We start from the raw sequence: 24865 nt of genomic DNA, 5'->3' as shown, positions 1-24865 counted from the left end.
AGCGTTTTTTTTCGTAATTTTTCGGTGGTTTTACACGTGACATTAAATAACTATTCAGAAAACCGAAAAATTGCCTATTTAAAATACCATCTTGACCCAATTTGCTACAAGATAAGGTACTTTATGTTGGAATCGAAGCAATCCTTCTGGTAGAAATGTTGTATACAGTATAAATGATTTCATTTCATGTTTTGAAAAAATTGATAGGAAACATTTTATCGAATTTAAAAACAATAAATTATCAAATCCAACAGTTGTCCAAGAATTTGGAATTTATAAATTTTCTTAAAATGAAAACGTAAGTGATTTTTTGAACAGAGTTCTCATTCCATTTTGTAAGACAAATATAATTTAAATTTCAAATTATCTTAAACATTTGATATAAAACCAGATTTTTTGGAAATAGGCACAATGTTATCAAATACTTTAAAATACTACATTAAAATCTAGATCTTGATTCGATGATAATTTAATAATTAACCTTTAATAAGTTAATGTATACTGTTGTTGTTGAAAATTGAATAAGTTCTATATTTCTATTAATCTCATTTGTCTAGCAATATTAGTAACATATAAAAGCAATTACCTATTCAAAAAAACATTAACAATGTAACATGTTTTATTTTTAATTTTAATTGAACTTACTAATTACAGTCAAAGTATTGTCCTTGCTCTTATTACATATTCTTATGTAATCTTATTTGTATATGATTTTACAATGGGCTTATAATACATTAAACTTCAACTTTGACTTCGAGAAAATTAGATCTAGTTGGTACTTTAAGGAATCAGAACATAAAATTCCAAGTAATTTTTAAAATAATCAGAAAAAATAGAATAAAAAGTGAAGGAAAAACTTGCACCAGTTTTTGACAAAATATATATTGTCTTATTTTGTTGTAACTCAAAAACAAATAGACGTAGAGTAGATACTTGACATTTTCAGCAAATGCAGTTTGTATAGGTAATTTGCATGCATGGTTATCTACTTTCCCCATTTTTTAAAATTAACTTTATTATAATTTATTAATTAATTAATATTTTTGTTACTTCTAGGATATGTTATTTGGTATCAATTTATAATACAATTTTTATAAACATTTACTATAATACAATAAACGCTAACGATATTTTAGCTTAGCATTTTTTGTAACAATGATTTATCATTGAATTAAAATTTAAAACAGATTGTATATACACTATTACAGTGCTCTACAGACTCAATGACGATGTGTACCTATTACTTTTACTATTATTATGTAGAATATGTCGGTGCACTACCTATTTGTGTTGTCTCTATGACCCACTTGGAACATAACAAATTTGTGTTTATCAGATCCATTTTTTAGATTCTGAGTGGAGCGATAAATGTATTGATTTTAAAATTAAGTGTGTTTTTTTTTTTAATTTTAATTTTAATTTTTGTGTCTGTCATCACCTTTTAGGAGAGTAAAAATAGCTTAGATTTTCTTCTTTTCTGATAGGAAGGGGAATCTAGTTTGTACTTGTGGGGTCAAAAGCGCCGTGAAAAACAAAAGTAAAAATTAAGGAAAAACGGGATTTTTCACGCAAAATAAACATTTAAAGTTCTAGTTTTGACAAAATATATCAAACATAAAATTTAATAATTATTTTGTAGTTAAAAATTTATAAAATTTTCAACTTTTGTAGCTAAGGATTGAAAATTTAAAGCAAGGTTCCACGTAAACAGGTTATATAAAAATTACTTTATTCACAATAATATCATAAAATATACTTAGTAATATCATTGACAGACTGACCGTTTTTTATACAATGATAATATTATTAAATCATTGAATTCGAATTTAACACCATCCATTACAGTGACCAACTTTTAACCTACTGCACACCAGAGTGACATCGACTTACCCACTTTTTATTCTTAGTTTTGATATTATAATTAATTTCAATTCGCAAACTTTAAGGTAAAAATATTGATTATTATCAAGAAGAGTGATTTCCAACGTGTGTTTTGTAGAACCTGAGGGTTTTGTAGGACAATCTCAAGGGTTCCGCTAGATGTATGTGAATATTGAGAAAATTATTTTATATCATACATGGAAAAAAAAATATTACCTAAATAATAGTTACCTACTATAGAATAATATTGCTGTAATATATCGTTTCACAGACATTGGTGTTTCACGATACACGCAACTTTTTCCTAAGGGTGCAGTATTCGTAAAAGTTTGTGAATCGATGATAGATTATTTCATATATAGATTTTTATTTTAAAATCATAATAATATTTCACATATGTATCTATACTTATAATTCATTACTAAATAATAACTAACAATTTCCTGTTACACGTCGGTCAGAGAGAGAAAACAAATAATTTATTGTAAGTTTTGAATTTTAAACGAAGACAAAAAACAATTCAACAAAATACTTTAAGTCGGATCGCCAATCGATCGCAACCACCAACCAATGATTGATCGCAAAGACCAATAGGTTTTATTAAACGTAAAATGACCATGTGAATATTGGTCACTATCAGTCTTCGTGCATATAGATTAGAGATCGAGAACTTACCATAAAATGTCAAAATAATATTCCGTTCAATTGTATCGTGCATTAAGTTATTAACGGCGAAGTGCCATGGCAGCCGATCACTTTTTGTGTGTGTATACCTAGGTTAGTATAAAGTAGTTTTAGGAAAAATATTAACTGTAGTTAAGTTGCTATCAGCTAGAATTTTAGACTAGCTTTAGTTAATTTACACAGATATTAATCTAAATGAAATTATGGTGGAAGATTAAAGTGTGATAATATACTTAAAAATGTCAAGACTTCACGATCATTTTTGAAATTACAACAAAATAACTAATACCATAATTATTCTATGTTTAAATATCGAATTTTGTCCAAAGTTGATATTAAAATGTCAAAATAATAAATCAAGCATATAATACATTTTAGAGTTTTTAGTTTCAGTATAAACTATATTTAATCACGAGGAATCGTATATTTTTATATTATCTTAAATATAAAAATTGAACATTTTTACCTTTTTAACTACATTAAATATAAAATATTACATAATTAGACGAATTTTGTCAGCATTTGAGTTTCAAATGCTTATAAAAAAATCATGCCTAAGTATCATTAATATTTTTAAATAGCTATTTTTATGTCTATTTCGAGAAAAAATAAACAAGAATTAAAAAAAAAAAAATCAACGGACTTTAAAATACGAAATACTTTATTTCGATAATAAATAAACAATATTAAATAGTATATTATGCGTATTTACCAAAATAAACTGACAAATAATTGACAATTGTTATTTGAAAAATAAAATGTTAGTTAACACACTAATGGAACTTCGGTATTATAATAGTGCTGACTGTATTTATCGTCCAAAGATAACTTCGAACTGTGGGGGTAATCAAACGCTACGTTTTCATTGATCGTTTTAATAACATTTGTGTCTTTCAACATATTCCTATAATTTGATTCGGCGACAATGTGAATAACAGGCTGATTGATGCAAAACTATAGAAAAAAAAATAAAAATTACAAAAATACAACTATAACTTGTAACATTAGATGTAAGATATAAATAATAACGCCCGGCAATGAACAACGTAATCTCTATTATCTCGGTCATAGAACATATTATTATTAATATGTTCCATGTCTCAATCATAATATTAAAGTGACTCACTTTGTTTAAGGCGTCCATAGTCGTGTCGGACAGCTCGTTGGATACGAATACTTGGGGTATCGATAATAGCTTATTGGATAGTGGTTCCAGGTTAAACAGTGTGTTGAGTTGTGTTTGTATCATGTTTAACGACCTACTCACGTCACGAGTTGCTGTGATATTGTTTGATCGAAGTAGCTGGATAATGTTCGTGTCCCATTCGTGTTGAGATGAAAATTTTTTGGCCATCTGTATCTCGTTAAAAAAAAAATAAGATAAATATAAACTATTTTCAAATCTTATGAAGTAAATTGGGTCGATGGTAGATCAGGCTCGTACCTCACAGTCGATCGACAAGTATCTCGAAAGCAGCGACGCGTTTATGCTGTCGTCAAGAAGGAGATTTTTTTTGGTCCAACTAAGAAGAGTGCTTGGTACTCCGTTCAGCAGCGACAGTGATACCAAAATGCCTTCAGTTTCCAATATTTGAGCCATTACTAGAGCAACTGCACCCCCCCAAGACTCTCCGATCAGAGTAACTGCGCGGTGTTCGGTTATTTGTCTGAGTTTCTGAAAAACACATCATGTCATCATCATAACAAGGTAAGGTAGTAAACCAAGGTTACCAGTCAAAGTATCTTCAAAAAAAAAATATCTTATGTACATCACCAGACAAGTTTTATTTATGTGTATAATACAAAATGTGTATATAAAAGTAAACTATGCATAATACGTGACTCATGAGTAATAAATATATACCATACGTGTATTCGTCTATTCGACAATGGAAAGAAGGGCAATATTTTGACAATGTTGAATTACTAAAATATTGGATATTGTATTGTATGCAATAGTTCCAAATCAGTTTGATGATACCTACTATTATTATATAATACGTTTATTTTCAGGTTTAGTGTAAAATGGCTTTCCAACTTGCAAGTAAAATTTACGAATTTTTCTCTGATTCATGACTTTTTCTAGTAGAAATGTAACGTGATAATATAATTTATTATATTCAATATTGTACATGAGATATTTTTTCAGAGTTAATCAAGCCAGGGATGTTTATTTATTTTTACGGGACTTTACGTAGACAATAGAATCTCACTTTTACGAGGGCGCTGGCTACACTATTGACTGATTCGAATTTGGACGGATATCGGGCCTCGAACGTCGGGTAGCCCAGGTTGTTGTATAGGTTTGTCATGCAGTTGGGTTGGAATCCTGGCATAACGAATACGGGATACGCTCCTTTGGCGTCAGCGTACAACACGCTCTTGGTAGCCACTTCCACGAAGTCTGGATTACCGACAACGATGTACTTTGAGTTATGTTCCAGCTCGCCGATGGTGCTCGGTAAGAACATGTTGTTATGGTCGTACCGCAGCACTTTAGAATCTTAAATCGAAAAATATACAGGTAAATGTATGTACTTATACAACGGTCATTTATAACCTAGGTACTAAAATCTATAAGTTCATAAACGTGTACGATGTACTCTGTTGTCTACAGTGCATTTTTTTTTCTGCGTATGGCGCTATGTCCGGGAGTACGCCGGAAGGCCTAGTCCGGACACCTATTTGGCAGAATTTCTAATTGGGCACCCAGAGGTTTCTGCCATGCCCGGTTGGAGGAGGGCGGTCTCGCCGTCTAAAGTCTAAACAGTTACCTGCCCAGAGAGCGATGCTGCTCATGACTGGGATTCGAACCGGCGACGGTGCGCGTTAGGACCGATGGCGTAGTCCACTCGGCCACTCCGTCTCCCTACAGTGCACTACCGCATGGTTATAGAATAAACAACGAATAATAATATAAAGTGAAAACAACGAACAAAAGATTATACCATACGTACTATGGCGTCTACATCTCATGATAGGATAATATGATGTATCATAGTATATTAAATATACAAGACTAAGCTGATTAATGTTTATTGGAAGTTTAGTCGACAGTATACTGATATAATATTATTAGCGAAGTCAATCTTAAAATCCATAGTTTCTGAGTCGATGTTATTCTCCTTTTTTTATGTTTACCATAATAATTAATATGGTTTTCTCTGTGTTAATTTGTATTTGTTGTGTATATTTAATATTATCTTTAAGCTATCTGTAATTTGGGACTGCGGTCCGTTGGGTAATGCTATACGAATAAATAAATATTATTGTCATACGTGTCCATTTGTCAGCCTCGTGTTCCGAGCACACGACTACGGCATTGGTGAGAGCGTCGGATTTCAGAATTAAATTCTCCAGTATGGGTATGATTTTGCTGAGCTTAGGTTTGTCACCGTTTTGGCCCCACGACAAGCACAGAGCGTTGACGCCAGTTGACTTTAATTGATCGCACGTTTTTGCCCCACCGCAGAATAAGCACGTGAACAGTGTTTTTTGATTGTGTTTTGTGACGATTTGACCCATCGCGAATTGCATGTTTTCGATCATTTTTTCTTTCACCTTTGAAATATTAACGGTCAGACAACATATTATTAAACCTCAAGGTGGTCTGGGGGAAATAATTGGTTAGAGACGTACGGTTTGTGCGTTTGAATCACATGTCAAAAATGTATAAATAAAAAGTGTCCAAATAGCACGCTATCCGTTAAAATGTTCCGTCCAAAAATCAATGTCGTGGGCATCATAGGCTTTTTATGTCAATATACATTCATTACATATTACGTACTCGTCGTTTAGAAAATAATAAAACCATAATTCGCTATTTTAAAATACCTACTTTTTTCAAGTTAAGTCCACAAGATAACCAAAATATTATGACAAGTAAAACTATGGTATACATAATATATGAATAGGTAATGTTATATTGTGCATATTCATCATCCATGGACCATGGGCCATGACATTCTGACAGATCCGTTAAAGAAATGGCATGCAAATTGGACAACTTTTTTTTAAAACTTAAAACTCGAATGCCGATGACTTACACCGCTCACGAAGAATACCGCAGCCAATGGATACGTTGCTGTCGAACTTTTCAACAAATCGTGAGCCGATTGTTCGGTGTCCAATAATGACTGTGACACTAATTGCACGGTGATACCCTTATAACGATCAAGGAAGATGTTGAACTTCCGTGAAACTGTCGGCGTCAGTGAATATGTTTCCAAGCCCACGACTACTTTCAACGCACCTCTTTGCGCCAACCATTCCACCAGACACAACCAATCGTCACATGCGTTTCCTATAAACATAAATTTGGTACATATAGGTATAAAACTACTTGGTGCTATCGATGATGGATTTGGTTTTACCGATAACGAAATACACTTTATCTGGGAAACATTGGAATTGGTTTATTGCGTTTCCGACATCGATGGCTTTCGACGTGGATATTACGACACGTTTAAATTCGTTTTCTCGAGTCAAGTTCCTACAACACGTAGCGACGTCAAACGAATAAGAATTTACGAATATTGCAACGTAAATATAATAATATTATCAATCAATTATCGTATTCTCACTCGAGGGTCTCCAGAGCTTGAGTTCCCGTGCACGCTCCGGTCAGTACATGTCGATTAAAGGGTTTGATCGTACCGTTATTTAAACCTTGTTCAATCAATTTTTGAATGACCTGTTTTGTTTCTTCGCATTCTGCCATTATTCTGTCCATGCCGATAGAGAAGAACGATATACATTTAAGAAATTTTAACGTACCTTTTAAGACATACAAAGGTAACACATTATAGTTAAATTTAACATCCATAGAAACGTTTGAATACTATTATATTATAATATTGCTGTACTTACCCATTTTATATTTCTTTTTCATGTCGCTTTTGGTCAGTTGGAAAAACTTTCCATGATCTGCAATTACTCGAAAAGTAGCGTAAAAATCGTCTCCTTCTAGACAGTTTATGATTACGTCCATCTTATGGTTCGCCATGAGGAATTTAATTTCGAAATTCTCTTTTTCGTAAATTATTACGTTTGAATGTGGAAGCTATAATTCATACGTAGTTTATCAAAACTGTACGTGCTTTTTTAATCTTACGACGCTCTGCAGCGTATAGGTACGTACCAATGGGAATCTCTGTTTTAACAGTTCCATTTGTTTAGAATCGGATACGGTGACATAAATTTTACATTTTTTTTCCAGACATATGTCTATGGCAGCCCGGCCTACAGCAGTTAATCCAGAATGTACTAGTACTGAATTTTCTTTGGTTATCCCACTAATTACGATCAACATGTAATACGCCTGTAATGTATCGAGATAAAATGCACAACAAATTATATAATGATAATAATGATAATAATAATAATAATAATAATAATAATTGTATATAATATTATTATAATAACAATTTCACTGTGAATAAACATTATGTTTACCATTGAATATGGCACCGGAATTGTCGATGCTTCTTCGAGGGACATGTTTTTAGGGACTGCCCAAGATAGAATAGGATCAGCAGTGATATCAGAAACTGTCGGTATAAATGGCGCAACTCCCATCTTCAAAGACCCATCAGACGCCAGACCGGAGTACTCAATAGGGCCTAGCTCGTCGTACTCGACATTGTTGTATCGCGTATCTACAATCGTGTCTTGAGGATTCAGACCGATATACTTTACAGAAACGTTTTTCAACCTAAAATCCAAAAAAGACATATTAACATTATAATAAAGATCGTTGTTTAATAATGTAATACCAAATTTATAGTATAAAATAAAACAACTCATGTGATGACTATCATGATAAAATAGATATTTTTAACTGCTGAAGTGTGTACTTATCAAACAAAGGTTTGTAATAGGGGTCACACACTTACACGTGATAGCGGTAAGTATAAATTAATATTATGACTGTAATCAAATACAATTTTTCATTTAATTAATCTTATACATATGATGGATGAAAACATAATTTAACAATTTTAATACGTTCTTCAAAATAAATCTACTCTAATATGTATTTTGTATTTAGTTTTTTTTATTACTCGATTATAATAAAGACATAGATAACTAGTAAGTTTTTTTATATGACAGACAGTACTGATAAATATTGGCATTCAAATATACTTAGAAAGTTATACTAGGTATTCTATTATAGATAATTAATTTACATGTTTAGTTAATTTAAACCCAGACAGCAATTTTCTGTTTAATAATATTATTATAACATTATAATAACGAATAATATTAGTATAACGTTATTATAATACTATTATAATATTATTATTACAAAATGCTGTCTGGGAATAACAATAGGCATAGAATATAATTGTGGCATCAACATTTTTCGTTGAAAAAATATATAGGTACATTAAATATCTATATTATATAAGTGCAATCAATAAAGAATTGTTAAATAATTATTATCAACATTAAGACTTAATGATTAAGTTACATGCAATGAAAAAACTTACGATGTATTAGATAAGTTAGCGAGAAGTGTCTTTTTCATCGATGTTTGGGTATTTATAACATTTATGAATTTGATTTCCTTATACGTAACCCATCGACCATTTTGGTAGACGTTAACTAATAAGTCTTTGGCTATTTGTTTTGAATAAAATGGATTAATGGTACTAAATCCAGGAGCAGCATTATCCAGCACGAAGAAAAACCTAAAACACCAATATTTTTGTATATAGTTTACTTAATTGAGCACAGATTATAATTTCCTTACCGAATATTTTTTATTTTATTCGTTTTTTTCACCAACGATATTATTCCATCTACCGGTTGAATCTTAGACACTAAATAAATGGTTTTATTTAACGATTTCAAATTAGTTAATAAATCCTGAAATTGATCGCAGCAGTTTATATTTTCTGAAGTCAATCTTTGTATTATAGCATCACTATCGATTTTTGAAACCTGTAAAAAATGATGCTATTCAATATAATGAACACAATGTTTTTTTAAAAAAAAAAATAGATGTACAATCTGTATCCTGGGGTACAATAAGAATGTGCTATTTTACAGTAACATTTAAAGACTTGTTAGAAGGAACCACCCAGTAGTGACGCTTCCTGTTGAAATTTTTGATGAATTAATTGAACTAGGTAGGTATAGTTATTATTTAATTTTTAAAGATGTATCTGCGCCATTTATTTTTTAAGCGTCTTGGAGGATTTCCAGAAATTTCGTAGGATGATAAATCCTTGATTAATTGATTTGTGTGAGCTATCAGACGATTGTGAAAACGCTTATAAGAGCATTTTGCATCTTCTTGAACGGTTTTTTGTTGGAGATCAGTATAAGGGTATGATTTGATATGTATGGCGCCATGGCGGAGAGTTAGTTATTTTTCTTAAGGTAATATATTTTAAAACGTCCGTATTTTTTTTAGGTTTTGAGTTTTTGGAATTGTTCCATAACTGATAGTCATCAATTGATATAAGTTTTAGTATGAATAGTAACTAGAGTCTAGAGTAGTTTAATGTTTAGGTTGGTGTATTTATTGTTAGTGCGAGGAGTTTTAAGCATGCGTAGCCGGAAATTTAGTTGCAGTCTTTTAGTTTTAACATGGTGTGCCATGGTTAGACTGTGGTCGAGTGTTATCCCTAGATACTTGATCGTTAGTGATGAAGAAATTTGAATGTTATATAGAGATAAAGCCGGGCTTGTTTAAGGGTGAAAGTTGTACGAATTAATTTGGCTTGGTTAATTTTAAACTGCCATTTTCTGTGCCAATCCTTCATTTGAGAAAAACGATTTTAAAGATAAGTGGAAGCTAAAACAGGGTCAGCACTAGTTAATATTATTGCCTTAGCATCAGCACAAACACTATATTTGAACTTTCTTCGATCCATCATACATGTATATTATTTTTACATTGTGTAGGCGCAAATATTTTTATCATAAAATACGTTCAAGTGATACCTTTTTAAGTAAAGCCAAATAGTTATCACCGAATTTCTGTTGCAGCACTACTGTATAATCACCACTGTCGGACAAAGGACTGTTTGAAAATACGATCAAGTGAACACGAATTTTACTTTTCATCAATAACATAGCATGCGACAATCTTGTGTGTCTTGTCAATGCGACGTACTGCGAATTGTCTGATCCCCTGTTTAGTTGTCCAGACTTACCATCGTCTTTTATCATCATCACATCGTAACCCTAAAAATCAATATTTAATTATTTAATAATTACCAAAACAAATGTGTTTGCTAAAATCACACTAAAGTGTAAACACTGTACTTTGGTTTTTAAAACGTGATCGGAGTAATTTTCCATCTCGGTGTCTTGAACGTCACACACGGGATACATGAAAACATTTTCAAAATCGTCACTCTGTCTGAATTCAAGAACTATATCCATACACGTGTCAATAAAATCTATGGGATTCTGCGAATAAATTTGATTAATGTGTTAGCAATGTAAGTTTGATGTATTTTATGTTTTCATTTTCACCAGAGTAGGATTAAGAGCCATAGGCACATTCACACTAAGGCCACATTACTGTCATGTTTTACACAATTACTTAAAAGTGTTGTACGCAATAAAATGGTTGACCTACATATTTTAACGAATACATATTTTATTAAATTAAAATATTTTGTTAATGTTATTTGGTTTATTTATTGCAGTCAAAATTGTCCGTGATTTTTGAAATGTAATTATCGAAACAAAATAATTAAATAATTAATGCAGTGATAATAATAATATACCGGTATAAATGGTACATTTTTCTTAGACCGTAGAAATATACCTACTTTACTTCCCCCTTAATCCATCCCTGAATTAAAATATTAATATGACATCGGTGATATAGCTCACTTTGGTACTGGGATTGGACAAATCGATCAAACTCTGTTCTCTAAGCTGGAATGTGGTCTTCACTAACGGATCCAATGGCAATACTTCGAAACAGGGTAGAGAAATCTTGACGCCTCCACAAGTCACTTTGTTGGTAAATACATTGTACTGCGCAGTCAAATCTGCATAAACATTTAAAAATAACTGAATTAACAAACTAATTTAATACAATTAATACAAATTTTGAATAGTAAAAATGCACAGATTTTTCAAAATCAGCATTTTTCCTGATGGAAAAATGAATCTAGTTGGTACTTTTGGGAGGTAAAGATGGAAACTTACAATTAAGCTTTTAAGCTTAGAAAGCGTCAAGAAAAACAAAAAAAAAAAGTGAATAGAGTGGTAATTTTTATTTTTTATGCAAATCAATAATAATTGAAAAAAATGACTATAATTTTTTGAATGTACCTAACTCAAAAACCAATAACTGCAGACCTTTGAAATGTTCACCATTATATATCACTTATACTAAAATTTTCAATGAATGGTAACAATTTCGAAATACTCTCATTTTTTTCAGCCTTTTGTAGCATTGGGACATTTTTAGAAATTTGAAAATATTTTTAATAATAACTTTTTCACTTAGTTACAAAACTTGAACATATAATACATGGTTTCTTATAAGTTTAATTAATGTGAGTTCAAAAATATCAGAAATGCATAGACACAATTATTTTTTATATGCATTTAAAGTTAAAAATGTTGACAAAAATCATCAAAATATCGAAAATGTTCAAATAATTTTTTCAGTTAGAAATTCATAAAAGATTTTATCATTATACCTAAGATCAAAAATGTTGATGAAAGATTTCACATAAGTTTATCCATCAACAACAAAATAAAAAGTGTACTTAAACGGAACATTATTTTTTATGAGTTTTTCAACTTATAACTTTTACGATATTTGGTATTCAGTGGTAAATCATTTATCGATTTTTGATATATTATTGTATTTTGAAAACGAATAATCGTAGACCCGTGAAATGTTCATTAAATATTTATATGCGCATTTTCCAGACATGGCACAATTTTCAAACTATTTTGACTCTTTTTGAACTATTTAAAGTTTAAATTTGTCAGAAGAATAGGCTGACAGACTTTCTCTGCTCAGAATCGTGACGGCTTCAACTCATATTTTTAATAGAAAATAGATTAGAGAATATAATATTATGTGGATTTAGTACCTCCTATCCATTGTGCAATCTGTAAAACAATAATTATAGTACACCTACCTACCTACTTGGCTATGATATTTCGAACACAGCTATACGTATTTAATAACTAGATCTTGCAAAATTCACTGTAAATTTTACCTATCGGTGCCGAACTTTCCAACAGCGTGGATGGGTCGATGCATATCTCTTGGAACGAGATCGGGACGACGAGCTCTCCACGTTTCTCCACATGATGCAGTGTCGCCAGCTGCAGCATAGCGTCCAAATAGTGTATCCAATTGTTATCCCACGATACATCTGCTTCCAATCCTGCGGGATGCATTTAAAATAAATCGTCAAATCGTATTTGTTGTGTGCCAATCGTGTGAGTTGTAAGAATATCCGTAGGTATACATAGGATTGATAGTCAAGAAATATTAAGATCCCGTTTAACAATGTAAAAGGTTTCAGTTTAAACAACCTAAATACAAGTTAAGTGTTTTTTAATACTGCGCTGTAACCGAAACCAACAACTTCAGAATTCAAATCGAAAAAAAAGAAAAGAAAAAATAACTGTTAGAGAAACTTAAATTGAAATCATTAAAGTTATAATTAATATCGGTCTCAAGCTTTGGTGGCGGGGTACATGGTAATACTATACAATATTATGTCTATTTTGTGCATACTGTCTTCGTAGATATCCGCGTGCCGAATCGTTTTGAAAACGTCACCGACATTGTAGCCGAACTGTTCGAGGCTTGAGTAGACGTCGTCGTGACTCAGCGACACAATAGATTTTCCGCCGACGCTTTCCCCGTTCACTGCTTTTGTATTTTTGTTCGACTTAGGTTGGTCGAATACAAATATGTATCCAGACAACACAATTGTATTGTTTAAGCACAGTTCAAAGCGCCCTGTTCCACTCTGTATTGCCGTACACAAATCACCGGATTCTAAAACAAAACCACCACCAGAAAACTTAAATAAGAGATATGCGTGACATAATGTATTTGGAATTCAGGAACAAACGTTACCTAATCAAATACTCACTAAACACTATAGGTATTAAATAGTCACCGAGCGGATGATCGAAATCGATTTATCATTGTTTAATTCGACTTAGTTTCTAATTCAATACCATTTACTACGCTAAACCAGGGGTTTCATTTGAAAAGAATTTCGTTATACGTTTTTATAATAAAACTTTATATAACTTTTGTACTTAACGTTTTTAAAATTAAAACATTTTGCATTTTTACATTTACTTATTTTAAGTTGTTTTTTGATATTTTAATTTTGAACTAAGTTATTAGCATTTTTAAAATAACATTTTTTTTTTAATGCTCATAACTTGCTTTACAGTTAAAATATCTAGAATACATCTATAGGTGCGCTGCTACCCTTGATAATATTTTGCCTTCGAATTCGATAGAAGATTAACACGCTAATAATAGAGTAAAATGGATTTTTCTTCATGTACAATTTTCTAGGTAACGAGTGCCTAGTAAGGTAGAAAAAACATCCGGGTTAACGTCCTCTTAATAAAAGTCTACTGCGTGATAGGTGGCATATTATGTTGTGAGGCCACGAGGGTCAGGGTGTAATTTAAATTTATGTGTACCAAATAAAATACAAAAATATCAAACAATGTAACAATAATAATTAATTGATAATGCCGTAATGACCAGGGACATAAATGTATAATGCTTAGATTTTTCGCTAAGGTAAAAATAAATCGCGTCGAAAATTATTTCCACGAAACCAATATAAATGGTAAAAATTGTTTTTATTTTTAATGATATATATAGTATATTAAATTGTTTTAATTATTTCATTTTGCGTTATTTTTTGTTTAATGATATTTTATAGATTTTGTAAACCATTAAAATGTATTGTTTTGTAGTATTTTATTTTTCGTAACCTACTTTATACTTATTAATAACTCGTTTATCGTTTTTCAATTCAATTACGTTCAAAGATTTCAATCAATATTTGTAATGTCGAGGGCTTCAAAATGTTATAAAATAATTAATTTATTTGAAAAATTAAAATTAAAAAAAAAATGTGTGTTAGGTGCACCTAAAAGTTTATAGTCATGAAGTTATACAGCAAGAGAATATTTTTAAAAGTTGGTTTATTATATCGAAGAGTTCCAATTAATACTTGATAAATTAACCAATAACATAATAACATTTATAATTGATTTTTAATCGTTAACATAGTAATTCGTAAACCTTGGTTGATATGTCATTCAATATCGATGTTTTCTGTGTGTAATCAATAATCATTTATAATCATTTCTAACCAAATGCGTTTAAAAGAAAAAAAATATTTTTCATAATTTTATTGAAATATTTCAATTACAAATGTTAAGTAAAATATTTCAAGTTTAGAACACTGTGTATAACGATTAACGTTATACCTAATCATGACGTTGGCGCCCAACGCTAAAGGCTAAATTACAACACATTACTTACGGATTTTGTTTATCACGACGTGTTGATGATAATGAACATCTTGAAAGACTACGGGTAAGGTCATGTCGGGTGCTTCACGTAATTGATTGAACGATTCCCAAGTGTAAAACTAAAGAAAACGTATATGGCATAAGTGATTGTTTCGTCATAATATTTAGAGCACAATGACGACATATTGAGGTTAAATGTTAATATTATATTTTAGTTTGTAGGGACTAGGGAGTATTGATACTTCTTACTATTATATGTAGCTTTAAATTATGTTTTTTTTAATATATACCAATAGTGCTGAGAGTGGAAGAACGTGGCGGCCGTATATTTCATATTCTTCGATTGAACTGTTTGTAGAAGGCGACAGTGAAATAAGCCTTTCGCCTTTATTCTTTTTTATCTATAATTTTTATAATTCCGATGATGAATCTGATATGTTTTTTTTATTTATAAAATAATAAAATATGTTTTTATATCGTTGTACAGTATACTAACCAGTATTGTCACGTCGATGGTTGACCATACTTCTTCGTGATTCCATGAACACAACGTATGCAATGGTGGAGTACCACTAGCCACTGGATAACTAATAGGGTTATACAACATTTCAATATTTGGATTCAATCCATTGCAATACATCCTAAAAGAAAATTACATTTTTTAATCACTACTCTGGATTAGTAGATGTCTAAAAAAAAACTGAAATGTTAACATAAGAAGTTTTTGTTATCATTTCCATTAATAATTATTGTGTTAATTAAGACATTAGGTTTTTTTATATGTGTTCTATACTATTATCGTACTTATAAACGTTGAACTGTACTACAATAAATAAATATTATCATTAAAAAAATATATATAAAAAATATTTAAACAACTTTGTTGAAGCCATTAATCATAAATATAGATAGATAGGTATATATCACCCGGCTTCTCATTTAAAACTATTTGGTATTGTACTTTGTAGTAATAGAAAAACTGAAGAAATTGTCCAGCTATAATAAGTGTCAATATCATATTGTTATATATTGTAATATCAATGACGATTTAAAACCAACTGTTTAAAATCGTGATGAAATAAGTGATTTGAATCGTAAAGATTTATGTTCACTTACTTTCCGATAGCCATCAACAAAAATCTCACGGAGTCTCCAAATACTTTTTGAGACAACGGGATGTGGACCAATTTGCTCAATGATCTTTTGAGTATGGCCTGGAGAAGACCATGTGGTGCGATCTCAATGACGACGGCATTGCTCGGTATGTGCACACACGTTTCCTCAAACAGCACGGGACTCAGTAGATTATTGGTATGATATTCTGCCGAACAGTAACGAGCCAAATCTGAATTCCATTCCGACTCTGGTATAGATGTACTGAGCCATCGAGACGATCTCTGTTTTGGATTCGGTATGTTCTGAAAGCCCATTAAAACCCGTATCAATCGAGTCTCGAATAGCGACACTTTGGGCGAAACATATTATATATTATATAAAAAATATAACACACTTTAGTTAGATAACTAAGTAGAGCTGGAGCCGCTGGCTGTATATACCGGCTGTGAAACGAGATGTTCGAAGCGTTGACCATCCTAGCGAAAACATTTTCCGACTTCAGCTTCTCAACGAACTCCGCGATGCTTGTGGTGGGCCCGGATATCGTGCAGCTCTCCGACGAGTTGTGGCACGCTACATCAATGTCATGTGGTAATCGATCCTTGATGTCCTTATAACCTAGACCTACAGCTGCCATCATTCCCTTTGGAAGTTTTGTGTCCACGGAGGCCCGACCCCGGGCGTACGCAGCCATTATCGTCTCTTCAGCAGTGAAACAACCGTCGGCGTAAGCGCAGCCCAACTCACCGACGGAATGTCCGATCATACCATCCGGTTCGATGTCCAACACCCTCAGGATATCCACCAGACCAATCTATAATAAAAACCAACATGCGCTTGGTACAATATTAATTATTATATTGTATTATATTGTAATAAGCACAAGTGTTGATTTATCGGTCCAAGACGACCAACGACGCCACCGTAGTATTCTAAAACGCGTTTTTGAATGGATAATTTAAATACCTCAAGAAATGTACAACATATTTATTTATTTAACGTAATAGATAAAAATTACAAAAGAATGCATATTAATTATCAACTTACAGGCTGGCGACTAAATACAATATAAAGTAATAAGATAAGTTAATAGTTACTAATAGTGTAATAGAAATTAAGAACAAGACAATTATGTAATAAATAACAAAAGTATATGAAAAAAGAATGGGTCCAAATTAGCTAAATACATAGATTGGCGAAGAGGTTTATAATCATCATAGTGAGTGGCAGTTATAGAAATATGGAATGAAACAGATTGGAAAATAAAATTTTTTTCAGCCCTAGACATATTAGACATATTAATGTTAACACTTGAGACAATATTAGATGCGGTTCTATAGATTTTGATCCATTGCTTCCAATTTTATATGAATGACTCGAGCCATGAAATAAGAGGTCAATTATACCTGATTTAAAAACTAAAATAACAACACGAAGGTTTACATTATCGAATGTACTAGCCAAATCGATATTGACTAAATATACTTGGGAATGAGTACTGATAATAGAGCGTATAAATACGTGAGAATCGTGTGTATTTGTTAAGAATTATGTCAAATCTCAATAAACTGGAGAAAAATCCGTAAAATTTTAATAATATGATTAAATGTACTTACAAAATACAGTTTAACTATTTAAGGATAAATAACGTTACTCAGTTTTTTTCAAAAATATATTAGTTTTTTGCCAGGTAAATAGGTTTTTGGAATATTTTTCATCGTTTACATACCTGAATCGCTGTTATACCGACGAACGAGTTCATGATGTTGTCAAACAACGTCGAATCCAGGCTCGTCATAATATTCACTATATCGATGCCTAACGGCCGCAGAATCCTGTCACACTTTTCGATCGCTTTGGCAAAAATTGGTATTCGTAACAGCTGCGCACCCATACCAAACCATTGTGATCCCATACCGGAGAACACGAACCACACGGGAGGTTTTTCATTTGTGATTGACTAACGAACACATGTTGACATAAATATTAAGTAAATACAAAAAAAAAATGATTTTGAGTTCGTGTAAGCTTACGAAAACGTCTTTTTCTCTCCACGGGCCCGGTGTGGGAATGATGAAGAAACTTCTATTGAAATGTGCACTGATGTTTTTGGAGTACACTTTATGCAGCAACGATGTGTATTCTTCATCGACATTATAACTTTCGATCTATAAACAAAAACAAAAAAATTATGTGACATTAGTATCAAGTACATCACATAAAATTTAAATATCTAATTAAAACATACCGTGTTTATTGTTTTCCTGACCCCAGCATCACTACGTCCAGAAACAAGAATTAACCTCGGTAAATCGTCATCGAACATTTCGTCTTTTGCATATATTCTCTTTTTTTGTTTGTTATACTTTTTCATAATAATATGACCATAATTCCCTGTTCTACCGAAAATATTTAATCCTATGATATCACCATTTAACGGAGTCTTTTCTGTGACAATCTGAAAGAATAGGTAACATGATAGCATGGTAAAAATAAATTTTAAACAAGCGTGCAAAAGAATAAAATAAGATCTGATTTGTAATTTTTTTGTCACTCAGAATCGCTTATTTTATTAAAACAAAGTTTTGATGACAAATTATTATATTTTCGTGTGATCTATTGGGTAGGTATTACCTAACTACTAATAAAAGTGCATTCAATTAAATTTAACTACCTGCACTTTTCCAGATGTAAGAGCATCTGATGCACTATTTGGCGAGGTATAATTTATATTGGGAGGTATAAAACCGGTGTCCATTGCGATGATTGATTTCACTATCGATACAAGACCAGCTGAAGCATCGGTGTGTCCCAAATTGCTTTTTACCGAACCGATCTTCAAGGGTTCTTTTCGATGGGGAGGACAAAATATATCTTTTATTATGTCTAACTCCATTGCATCGACATTCTAAAATTAAAAAAATATATATATATTATATCAGTTTGTGAGATATGATAAAAAAAAATTATAAAAATAATACCTTGATTGCACATCCGTCAGCTTCGATATATGCCACATTAGCGGGATCTACTCCAGCTTCTGCGTATGCCTCCATTACTATTTGTTTGTAACGATCAGTAGAGTAATTGGTAAATACTCCTCTGAGATCTCCGTACTGTTCCATTTTTGCACTCATTATCGTGCCATATGACCGTTTTGCGTCCAACGAATTTTGTAGTAATATGGCCACGCACGATTCAGACCTGTTGAAACCATTCGCTAGGGAAAAAAATAAAGAAAAAAAACAATTGCTATCAAATCTTAATATTATAAACTACGTCGAGTCATTAACTCGATAACCAACAGAGTTAACCCGTATAATGTCTAAAAATATAGAACTCACCATCTTCGCTAAACGACCGCGTCTCTATTCCGTCGTTTAATACACCCAAACCTTTCAACTGAAGTGATAAATTGGGTCTTTGCACTAGATTGCAACCTCCAATTATCGCAGTTCTGATGTGGCCTTTTTCGATCATGTGTTTAGCCATCACTATTGCATCCACGCCACCAGTGAACGACGAAAATATCGTGAAACTAGGTCCTATATATGAGACAGTAAATCATTTTAATGATTCTTGACCCAAACGTATTCCCATTATCGACAAGACATAGTATTTTTCAAACGTAATAGACCGGTTTGATAACACGATGAGTATTATAAATAATCACTCGTTAAGCTGTATAAATGGTTTGCACAAAATCGTAAAACAAAATAGAATACTTACCGTTCAAATTTAAAACGTATGAAAGTCTGTTGGCCTGCATGGCCTTGTTGTGACCAACTATGGCAAATCCTAATTTCGCTTCGTCAAACATAGCTATTGTATCGGTTTCACTACCCGAAGAACATGTGAATACTGCCGTGTTAGTATCGTATAAATCTCCCGGATTGATACCTGAAAAAATGGATTAAGAAACAATTTTAATAACGTAAAATATTAGTTTCTATAAACAATATAATATCTTTCATAATTTTATAGACTATAACAATATATTATACATATTAATAATTATCAATTATATTTATTATTATATTGTATTTTAATAATTGTCTGCTATCGATTTTATACTAAATGCGCACTAATATTTTGGAGTTATGAGAAGGGGACACTGTGGCGTTTGGTATTTATATTGACAATAATTCATCATTGTATATATTATGAAATAAAAATTCCGTCAGTTACTAGGTTTATCCAAAAATATTCAAGACTAAATGAGAATTGATTATAGATTCAGAGACAAGCGATGAGTATTATTTTTTTTTATTGTGTACATATTAGTGTACCACAATATTTTGGAACAATAAAAATGCTTCAGTCATTAATGTTGACAGTAATTTCTGGTGGTAAAGTGTCTTTAGCACAAAAAAAACACACTTATCATTGTAAAATCAGAAGTTAAGGAAAAGGGGGAATTTTTTCTTGAAACTATTTTGTAATCTTATAGTGAATGACTGTAAATATTTGATTTTTTCACGAACTATTTGTATTAGTATTTTCTATAAAATATATGATAACATTTTAAAATATTTTGGAAGTCCTTGCGCTATTTTTATTGAAATTAAAATGATTAACTTTTAAGTTTTTTTTCTTTTAATTATGCATGAAAAACTGTTTATTTGTAAATACTAAATACCTATACAATTTGAATAATTTAACCTAAGGTTATCTTTCAGCGATAAAACATGTTTTGTCAAATTTTTTTTAACGGGCTTAAATTTCAAATGTTTACAATATATTGGTCAAAATCTTGGAAATATTTAAATTATTTTGAAATTATGTAATTTTGTAATTATTCCAAATTCTTAACATTTTTTATTTTAACACTTAGGCTTGATAATGTACAGAAAATTCCTCAAATTTTTTTTTAATTTTTTTATTTTAATTCCAGCAACTATGGGCATTAGCATTTTTAGCGGGCCTGGGTTGGTTTGGAACACGTATATGTGTGGTGAGAATTTGTCACTTAAACTCGGGTGGTCACCCATCCGGGAACTAGTGACACCGGCTGATGCTTGATTAAAACAGTTGTTGTGACTGAGAAAACCACCGCGCTATCCAAGGCCACAAATTAAGTTTGCTGTAAATATAATTATGTATATGTTTTGTGAGATATAAATATAAATATATACACGATTATATTAATAATGATAATAACGATTTATCATCAATTGATTTTTGTTATTTTGTTGAAATTCACATAATATGGACCGTATAAATTAAAAATATTCTAATATTAATTATTATTAGTTGAATTGTACTTTAACTTGACTAATTAATAATTATTTGCTATTTATAGGCTCGGTCAAAACTATTGAAAATCCAAAACAAGATCGCATATTAGTTTTTCTTATAGTAATTTAAAATATTGAATAAAGATAAAGATAATTTTTTTTTTGATACGCGTTTAAAGTTCAAATGTTGACAAAATTCTCTAAATCACGAAAATGTGTCAATAATTAGTTGTAGTATGTAGCTAAAAATAAATAAACTGTTCAATCTTAATATGGCTGAAATAAATAACAATATATCGTAAAAAACGAATATACTTCCAATGCGTATGTCTCTTTATTAGGTACCAAAAATCTATAAATTTAAGATATTTATATGGACTAGGTATATGTAGACTATATTGTATTAAAACGTAATAGCGCAATGTTCACCTGCATCGATAATAGCTTCCACGGATCTCTCCAAATTTAACTTAATTACGGTCTCTGAACTCTCACAAAGTTTTCCGTGCATGTTGAAGAAAACGTTGTCAAATCGATTAATAGACTTCACTTTGCCTACTCCAGACGTTACACCATACTCGTCTGAAAACAAAACCAATAAAAAATATTTAAATGTTCGGTGAACAATATTTTCTTATTTAGACTATTAGATATTAATTTAATACATTTTGTCATATCTACTATTTACATATATATATTAAATATGCTTAATTTATTTTAACTGTACAGTTCAAATTTATTTACTTTGTCACAATAATAATAATAACAATATAATATAAGTATACCTATAAGGACTATTTTACTATTGTCAATACTCAATACCTATATACCTACTACAGTATAATTTATATTATAAATGTATAAATGTAAGTATCTATATAATAAATAGTTTTATATTATATTAAATATTTATATTTGTGATACTTAGATTCTGTGTTTTATTTATTGTATAATATTTTATAATCATAGATAAATAAATATAAAATATTAGGCTTCTTCGACAATATCGATAACTTTTTTTTCAATAGCGTACAAAATAAAACGATATCGATATTTAAAAATATATCGTTGAAGAAGCCTAAAAATATAATGTGAATACCAAAGTTATCGATTTAATTGGTAGGTATCATAGTTTTTTTTATTTTTACTTTCTAAAACATTGGTTAATGGACTAAGCAGGTATAAGTTAAAATATGCTATCATTAATAATAAGATACACTAATTGAAACCGTTGCTTTTTGTGTGTACCCTTGTATGAAAATATTTTGACTATGTTTCGACTTATGTATTGAGCTGTTTAAGGATAATATCAATTTTCAATTTTTTTTATTTTTTTTTTTCTATTAATATCATTAAAATTGTTATTGTTTGGCCAAAAAGCGTGAAAATTGAATACAAGGCTCATGGTATATTATTACAATAGCAGTTTAAAAATATTAAAAATACATAGACAACATTTCTTTTATAAGCATTTAAACTTCAAAGTTCGATTTCTGACAAAATTTATCAATTTTAAAATTTAGCAATTACTTTTTAGTCGAAAATGTATACAAGGTTCCACGGAAATAGATTATATATAAATTACTTTTTCACAATAACATCATAAAATATACTTAAGTAATATCATAGGCTGTCTGACCGTCTTCGCTCAGAATCGTTTTTCTTATAGATACAATGATATTATATCTTTAAATAAAATTTAACGCCATCCGTTACATTGACCGACTTATAACCTACAACTGTACAGCAGAGCGATATCCACTTACACACCTTTTTATCATTTGTTTACTAGCAGGATCGACGGTGTTAACAATATTAGGTACGGCATTTTTGGTAAGTACCTAATGGTCATCACCGAATCATGGTAAACTGGCATTGTAAAGATACTAAATAACGGAAATAGACCAATTCTAATGTTTTCTAGTAATTAATAGCTGTTATCTAAACGTTTGAAAATTAAATAACGATGATATTATTTTTTGATTTACCTACTAACAAATATTTTTTTGAATATTATTAAATTATTTTATAGTAGGTAGGTTTTTAAAAAAACTTTTATTTTTACACCTGATTATTATATTGGGTGAAATACCAAAACTCTAATAGAAATGTTAGGAACTTAGGATTTATGACCAGTTACGTCTGAAAGTAAGAATTTAGTTATTGTACTCAATGAAAATAAAAATTTAAAGAAATTTGTTTTTAAAAATACAACCAGATGCATGTTAGCAATAGTATTATAACTATATCTCCTAAAATAGTAATAGGACGGAACTAACTACCGGTAAATTCTAATATTATTTTCTGAACTTGGAAAAAAAAATTAGATAAAAAATGGAAATAATATCTAGTTATCACTCTTCGTCATCCTTCGTATTTATTTTCAACAATGTGTTTTTTTATACAATTATATAGGTAGGTACCAAATAAATACATTTTTGTTCATAAAACAATAAAAATTATCCTCTTATTCAATTGATTATAATTTGTACAAATTATAGTTTATTACAATTTACGAGCATTAAAAAATGTGACAACAATAACGAAAAAACAAAAAAAAAGGTACAAACAAATTTAGGCCTATAGGTTCACATGCAGTGCTAGTCATATTAGAATACGACTCATTTGAAAACATAAATATTCATCGTAATAATCATCTCACCCAATGGCCAACGTCTCGAATCTAACGTTATCCCGTTCTGCTTACTGAAAAGCAGATCTTTCAATTCTTCCACATTGTCACTTTCGGGGAAAACTCCGGCTACACCAGAGATGACCACTTCCACCTTCTTTGTTTCCGCCATAACGAAGTTAGAGGGTAACTGAACGTCGTCGTCTAATATTTGTTTGCGAAAATATCGAATTTGGATTTCAAACGAATTTCACTACTACCAACAGTCATTGGTTTCGTATATCAGTTGAAAATCTAACCACAGTGTAACGAGAACGACGAAATAATAATAATACGATAGGAGTGCTGTGAGTAGTCCTTTGACTTTATGATAATCGATGATAATTTTATTCACGGTTATATAATGTGGTGCACTATAAGTAATCAGTATTCACCGTGTAATAATTAATTGTCGTCGGGATACAATTAGCGCTTCCGCTTATACCTATACGGAGTACAGATGTACAACAGTCATAAATTATTTTTTAGTTTTCACCAGTAAAGAGCAGCGAATGACCGAAATATATCGAATAATGTTTTCACCCAAACTAACAGAGCGACGATGTGTATTTTAAACTCACTATTTCAAAAACTATTAACATTTTAGAAAAAAATATAAACAAAACAGCAAAACAGTTAAAATTTTTAAATATATGTTATTACGTAACCATGAAAAAAAAATCCCTCAAACTATGAAATATATAAACCGCGAACTTTCGTATTGAAATATTTTATTGTATGTTGTAGAATATTTTATTTT

At 30.7% G+C, this 24865-nt stretch overlaps 1 protein-coding gene across 1 annotated transcript; it reads right to left on the bottom strand.

The window, feature by feature from the left end:
• Positions 1-3208: 3208 nt before the first annotated feature.
• On the bottom strand, positions 3209-24509 carry LOC100164777 (fatty acid synthase). Its single transcript, XM_008181332.3, has 32 exons — positions 24097-24509; positions 21864-22016; positions 19927-20097; positions 19542-19742; positions 19179-19417; positions 18872-19105; positions 18446-18655; positions 18231-18365; positions 17927-18157; positions 16592-17011; positions 16198-16499; positions 15578-15722; positions 15372-15482; positions 15092-15200; positions 13301-13567; positions 12774-12944; positions 11422-11582; positions 10843-10989; positions 10519-10761; positions 9320-9510; positions 9057-9257; positions 8020-8278; positions 7706-7885; positions 7435-7627; positions 7149-7341; positions 6939-7057; positions 6612-6868; positions 5844-6126; positions 4779-5068; positions 4010-4240; positions 3692-3919; positions 3209-3519 (listed from the first exon to the last, which is right to left on the bottom strand). The coding sequence occupies exons 1-32, from the start codon at positions 24236-24238 to the stop codon at positions 3331-3333; spliced, it is 6606 nt and encodes a 2201-aa protein (XP_008179554.2). The 5' UTR covers positions 24239-24509; the 3' UTR covers positions 3209-3330.
• Between the last annotated feature and the right edge of the window lie 356 nt (positions 24510-24865).

This window comes from Acyrthosiphon pisum, chromosome A1, assembly GCF_005508785.2.
Source record: "Acyrthosiphon pisum isolate AL4f chromosome A1, pea_aphid_22Mar2018_4r6ur, whole genome shotgun sequence".
Taxonomy (NCBI): Eukaryota; Metazoa; Arthropoda; class Insecta; order Hemiptera; family Aphididae; genus Acyrthosiphon; species Acyrthosiphon pisum.
The sequence above is the reverse complement of the archived record's forward strand: the minus strand, read 5'-3'. Positions and strand labels throughout refer to the sequence as shown.